Source organism: Bubalus kerabau, chromosome 15 (genome assembly GCF_029407905.1).
Source record: "Bubalus kerabau isolate K-KA32 ecotype Philippines breed swamp buffalo chromosome 15, PCC_UOA_SB_1v2, whole genome shotgun sequence".
NCBI lineage: Eukaryota > Metazoa > Chordata > Mammalia > Artiodactyla > Bovidae > Bubalus > Bubalus kerabau.
The window spans coordinates 80,664,220-80,671,065 of record NC_073638.1 but is presented as its reverse complement, the minus strand read 5'-3'; the positions used below and the strand labels follow the sequence as shown (position 1 = coordinate 80,671,065).

The 6,846-nt window shown below is 42.6% G+C and overlaps 1 protein-coding gene across 1 annotated transcript in view; it reads left to right on the top strand.

Moving 5' to 3' along the window:
* Positions 1 to 1,672: 1,672 nt before the first annotated feature.
* Positions 1,673 to 6,846, top strand: part of LOC129627923 (fatty acid desaturase 2-like protein FADS2B) — a 47,467-nt gene continuing 42,293 nt past the window's right edge. The window contains 1 exon segment of the mRNA XM_055547364.1: positions 1,673 to 1,993. Within this exon segment, the coding sequence (XP_055403339.1) occupies positions 1,673 to 1,993 (321 nt within the window).

Sequence of the window (6,846 nt, the reverse complement as noted above, 5' to 3'; positions counted from 1 at the left end):
ACAGAAAGCCACAAAACTCTGCAAAGCAATTATTCTTCAGTTAAAAAAATAAATTCAGTTCAGTTCAGTTGCTCAGTCGTGTCCGACTCTTTGTGGCCCCAAGAACCATGGCACGCCAAGTCTCCCTGTCCATCACCAACTCCCGGAGTTCACTCCAAACCATGTCCATTGAGTCGGTGATGCCATCCAACCATCTCATCCTCTGTTGTCCCCTTCTCCTCCTTCCCTCAATCTTTCCCATCATCAGGATCTTTTCCAATGAGTCAGCTCTTCCCATAAGGTGGCCAAAGTATTGGAGTTTCATCTTCAACATCAGTCCTTCCAATGAACACCCAGGACTGATCTCCTTTAGGATGGACCGGTTGGATCTCCTTGCACTCCAAGGAACTATCAAGAGTCTTCTCCAACACCACAGCTCAAAAGCATCAATTCTTCAGCACTCAGCTTTCTTCACAGTCCAACTCTCACATCCATACATGACTACTGGAAAAACCATAGCCTTGACTAGATGGACCTTTGTTGGCAAAGTGATATCTCTGCTTTTTAATATGTTGCCTAGGTTGATCATAACTTTCCTTCCAAGGATTAAGCGTCTTTTAATTTCATGGCTGCAATCACCATCTGCAGTGATTTTGGAGCCCAGAAAAATAAAGTCTGACACTGTTTCCCATCTATTTCCCATGAAGTGATGAGAACGTATGCCATGATCTTTGTTTTCTGAATGTTGAGTTTTAAGCCAACTTTTTCACTTTCCTCTTTCACCTTCATCAAGAGGCTTTTTAGTTCCTCTTCACTTTCTGCCATAAGGGTGGTGTCATCTGCATATCTGAGATTATTGATATTCCTCCTGGCAATCTTGATTCCAGCTTGTACTTCTTCAAGCCCAGTGTTTCTCATGATGTACTCTGCATATAAGTTAAATAAGCAGGATGACCATGTACAGCCTTGACGTACTCCTTTTCCTATTTGGAACCAGTCTGTTGTTCCATTTTCAGTTTGAACTGTTGCTTCCTGACCTGCATATAGGTTTCTCAATTAATTAAAAAAACAAAACAAAAACAGTAATCTGAGAAAATCAGAATAAAAGGAAAATTTCCAATCTTAACAACAAAAGAACATTTCCCAATTCCAGGAGGCGTTCATATCTTCCTAGAGGGTTTGAAATCTTCTGCTCATGTGTTGAATTAAAACAACTGTTCCTTTCAATGGGGGAGAGCTAATGAGCCTGATCCAGCATGATGCCAGTGCAGGCAGTCAGCAGAGAAGGAGCCCAGCCCCTCCTAGAGGTCAGGCCACACCATGCTCTGGGCTGTGATTGGCTCCAGCTCTTGACTAAGGGACATTTAATGATGAATAAGAACGCTGGTAAACGATCAGCCAACAGAGAGAGAGAAGAGAGAATGGTAGACTAATCTTCTTGGGTACCGGGAAAGGTGGTACAGTCTTCATCAGGACAAAAAAAAAAAAAAAAAAAGACTCAGGACAGAGAAGTGAGAAGCCGGGAAGGAGTTCACTATCAGGTTTGCCAAGAGTCAAGTAGGCTAAAAAGTTTTCTGTGTAGGCTTCTTACTTCATGGAATAAAAGGAGAGGGAAAAGGTCATTCTGTAGTTTATTCAGGTGAGAATTAGAAATTCCTGGTGTCACGCCAGAAATTCTAAAAGTACAAAGACAATGACGTTTGAAGAAAAGCCTGAGGGCAATGGGAGCCTTGTGGATGAGAACCAGCTGGACCTGAGTGCGAAGCATCAGGCAAACAGGAAACCAGCAGCAAGTGGGAGAACCAAGCTCCCTGCAAGGCAGGAGGCAAACGCGAAGTGTGGCTTGCCCAGAAAAAGCCTCAGCACGTACACCTGGCAGAAGATCCAGAGACACAATCAGGAGACTGACCAGAGGCTGGTGATCAATCGCAAGGTCTATGATGTTACTGGCTGGGCAGACAGGCATCCCGGTGGGCGGCTGGTCCTCAACCATTGTGCTGGGGAAGATGCCACGGTAAGGAGCTCCAAGTCTGCCCTCTCTCTCTCTGTTCCAGCTGCTGGGTGGCTGGGACCTTGACTGTCTTTCCAAAAGCATTTCAAGTACGTGTTCAAGCTCCATGATCACTCATCTCCTCCCAAACCAATTTTTCTGGATTCCTATCCAGGAAAAAGTTGAAAGCTAATTAAGCCTCAAGGTCTAGCTATTATTTGCACTAGGTTTGGGATGGGCTCAGATGCTGACAGTAGATACTATGTGTATTTCAGGTTTTGGTTTTTGTTCTTGGCATTATGTTTTTTTTGTTTTGTTTTGTTTTGAAATAGAGTCATTGTCTTACAAGAAGAAAGTTACAAATAGGTGAGTAAAATCTGGAAAAAAATGACTTCATTCAAGTAGAAATTTCTCAGACTCCTACAACTGGAGTGCCTGAAACAGACAGCAGCTCATCTGGTGAGCATCAAAATGTTGAACAATGTTGAAAGCATACAGTGACATAGGCTTTTAGACTTTATAGAGTTATTTTTTGTTGTGTAGTTAATTCAATGTGATACAGGTAATACAACCCACTTTTATGGAAGAAGTAACTGAAATCAGAGTGGTTAAGTGACTGGCCCAAGTTCACCCAGCCAGCAGATCTCAGATTCAAAACGCTTATCTTTCTGAACTTTCAGTCTTAACCACTTTCCTTTTTTCCTCATAACTCTCCTCCACCAAAATAGCTGAAAAAATAGACTTTCAATGGATGCCTAAAATATCACGCATCACATGTTGCTTCAGCTGTGTCCAACTCTTTGCGACCCTATGGACCACATTCCGGCAGGCACCCCCATCCTTGGGATTTTCTGGGTATGAATACTGGAGTGGGTTGCCATGCTTTTTTCTAGGGGATCTTCCTGAACTAGAGATCGAAACTGTACTTCTTACCTCTCCAGCATTGGCAGGAGTGTTCTTTACCATTAGTACCACTTGGGAAGCCCAAAGACAACATAGACACATTCAAATGCATGACCTCACTTAAACCTTATCATAAGGAAAGTGAATCAGTTCAGTTCAGTTCAGTAGCTCAGTCGTCGTCGACTCTTTGCAACCCCATGAATTACAGCACGCCAGGCCTCCCTGTCCATCACCAACCCCCAGAGTTCACTCAAACTCACATCCATCGAATCGGTGATGCCATCCAGCCATCTCATCCTCTGTCATCCCCTTTTCCTCCTGCCTTCAATCCCTCCCAGCATCAGAATCTTTTCCAATGAGTCAACACTTCGCATGAGGTGGCCAAAAGTACTGGAGTTTCACCTCTAAGGAAAGTGAATGGTATTCCCATATTAAAGATTAAAAGAACTGATACTAAAACATGAAAATAATGTATCTCAGAGCACACAAATAACAGTGACAAATTTTTAAATCAGATAAGTTTTTTACCATAAAGCCCTTTATGCTGCTACTGCTAAGTCGCTTCAGTCATGTCTGACTCTGCGTGACCCCATAGATGGCAGCCCACTGGGCTCCCCCATCCCTGGGATTCTCCAGGCAAGAACACTGGAGTAGGTTGCCATTTCTTTCTCCAATGCATGAAAGTGAAAAAATAAAGTGAAGTCGCTCAGTCGTGTCTGATTCCTAGCGACCCCATGGACTGCAGCCCACCAGGCCCCTCCATCCATGGGATTTTCCAGGCAAGAGTACTGGAGTGGGGTGCCATTGCCTTCTCCGAAAGCCCTTTATAGCTGATCTTAAAAATAAAATTTCCATTTAATATTGAAGAAGGAGGTTTCTCAATCCTTAAATGCATTTAGGAATCCATTCTAAAATATTCTATAAGAAAGTTGATTTTAGCCCAATTAGGAACTTTTTCTCCATATTATACACATGAAGAAATGGAGAATAAAAGGTGTTAAATAAACTAATTCAAGATCAGAAAATTAACATATTATAGAGTAGAAATTTAAAGAGTTTTTTATGTTATCCTTGTCGTTTTCATGTTAGTATATAATTTTTCCAACGGGTTTCAAAGCATAGCATTAAAAATATTGATTCAGGAAGCTCTGCTCTGTGAGCATTACCTGACAGATAAAAACAGAATACAGAAGCATATGGCTAGTTTGCAAAGAAAGAAAGATTTTGTTTTTTGACACTAGCAACATCTTCTTTCCCCAATTCTCATTTCCCCCTAATTTCTCAACTTCTCTGTCTAATCAGGGCCTTCTACCATCTTCTCATCTTGATTCTGCAGTCAGAGGAATGCCTTTCTGAGCAGACCCTTCCACATCCCCACCACTCTGGTCTGATCTGATGTTTTTAAAACAAAGTTCAACCTTTTCCTGGTAAAGTGTGCATGAGCTTGTAGTCCATAATGGGATTCTCACATGTGTCAGGAAGACCCTAGGAAGCCAGAGAGCTGAGGATAGAAGGAGCCAAGGGACAGTCATTTGTGCAAGAATCAGAAGAAAAATTAACAAAAATAAAGGGAAAAAATACTTGTTGATGTATGACAGAAAACCACAAAATTCTGTGAAGCAATTATACTTCAATTTAAAAAATAAAGTGGCAAAAAAGATGGAAAAATACCACATATCTCACCTCCACTACACAAAGAAAATATGGGCAATGCTTTCTAACACAAGTCACAGAATCAGCTCAGAGGATGTGTTAGCAAAAATATGTACTTTCAACCACCTTGAATATAACTGGTAGACATAGCTTGCAGAAAGCAGCTCAGCTGATGAATTTGTAATTTGCTGGTGAGTTTTTACCTCCCAGAAGTTAGAGAAAGACCACAATTCTGCATCCAAGTCTAGTTAACAAGAAAGAATTAAACCTTATGGGAAAATACCCACGATACCTCAGGATTTGTGTCTTAAGGATGAACACCTGAGCGTGGTCAGTCATGTACCCTGGACTTTTAGAAGGCAGATCCAGAATGTTCAGAGTAAAGTCTCCAGAGGATGGCTAGAGAAGAGTGGAAGGGTGCCAGAAGAATTCTGACAACCACAGTATTCTGCCGGGAGCCGGCATATTGCATATTGAGTGAGGATCTGGAATAGCTCAACTAGAATTCTATCACTGCTGGGGGCCAGCGTGAGGCACTCCGCCCGTGGCAAAGGTCATGAGGAAGGAGGCTCGGCATACACAAAGGTGGGATCGAGCCTCAGGAGTCCCCCTGGAAATTCTCGAGCATCTACCCCCAAAACCAGAGTCTGCCTACTTTCTGCTTTGTGCTTTCACCTACACCTCTGACTTTACAGGGGGCTGTCCCCCACTACCTCTCTCTGAAAAAAGAGTTAGCTTACAGCTCCAGTTAATAATTCCTGGGTGTGACAGTGTTTCAACCTACAAACTCCTTTGGAAGTCCTCTAGCCTGCCTGAATAGTTTTTTTCCGGCAATGTGTGAGAGGCAGGAGATGTTCTAAACTATCTAAACACAGATTCCTTTGAGTAGTTAAAAGATTGATTAGAAATTGTATTGGTGAAGGGTTTTTCACTTGTTGGGCCAACGTTTGCTGCTAAGTCTCCATATCCCTTACCTACTGTGTCCTTGGCGGTGTATTGATTGATTTAATGGGTGTATAGAAATGTAAGTAGTAGCCTCAATGTTTGTAATCTTGGACCCTTGAGTTAATTCTTTTCTTGATTGAGCCCACCTCACCGTTTGCCCTATAGGAATGCAACTTTATCCAATGCTTTTTGGAGGCTGGCGCCTGACTTTAGAATAATCACCTTTAGAGAAAAATAAGTTTCTTAAAATGTTAACAGGCCTCCTGGCCAGAAGATGATGTAAATCACCTAAACTTTTGCATATGATAAGTTTGAAAGCCTGGCTTCGATAAGGATCAGGAACTGCTGTCTTTGCATGACTCTACCCCTTCCCCCATTATCCTCTATGCACAACTTAAGGTATAAAACTACTTTGGAAAATAAAGTATGCCCTTTTTTTGTTCACCGAAATTTGGTCTCCCCATGTCGTTCTTTCACCTTCTAGCTGAACTTTTCCTCTGAGGCAGGGAAGCTCGTCAAGCCTACTAATTTTGCCTGGGCTTCTAAGATCTGACCGGGGAGGCCTTAGTGTCTCCTCTCCTTCGGGAGAACGGGAGGACGCCTGCGGCCTTCGTAGGTGACATAAATTCCCTGCTTTGGAATTTTATTCAGCCTCTTTTCTTCACTGAATTTCTTCACTGAGCTATCCTTATTTCACCACTCTTTATATCCTTAATAAACGTTTAATTAAGCAGTTGTTTCCTGATTTTCGCCAACACCATCCCCGCTTCGAATTCCCTGGATCCTCCGGGGCTGGACCCTGGCAGTATTCCATGGCCACTCAGAGTACATGGAGCCTGAGGTGCGGTATACTGGTTATACAAGCCTGGGAAAGTCCCTGAAATGCTCTGAAACTCAGCTTCATCATCTGCATAATGGGAATGGCCTTACCCATCTAATTAGGAAATGAGACTAAAGCTTGTAAAGTGTTTAGCATAATACCAGATGCACTTTTCATTAAATCATAGCTATTGTTATTCATATCACACCACCATAGACTCAGAGGTGTGAGTCACATTTCCTGTTTACCACCTGCTTAGAAATCCTGATTGTTTGTTGCTAACTGGGAACAGAGGAGTATGTGGTGGAGAAACGGCATGACTCTAGGGAAAGAAGGAAGAACATGAAGTCAGAGAACCTGAGGTCAGACGCTCTCTCTCTACAGCCTAAAGTGTTTGCAGGCTGTGCCCTGAAAGGCAAATGTGCACCAACATATGATCTCTGTGCACAAGCCCTGGCCCATAGCTACACCTGCCCAGAGCGGCGCATCTTTCCTTATTTACACAGAAATTCTTCTCCAAGCCTCCATTCTTCTTACGAAAAGTACATAATGATAC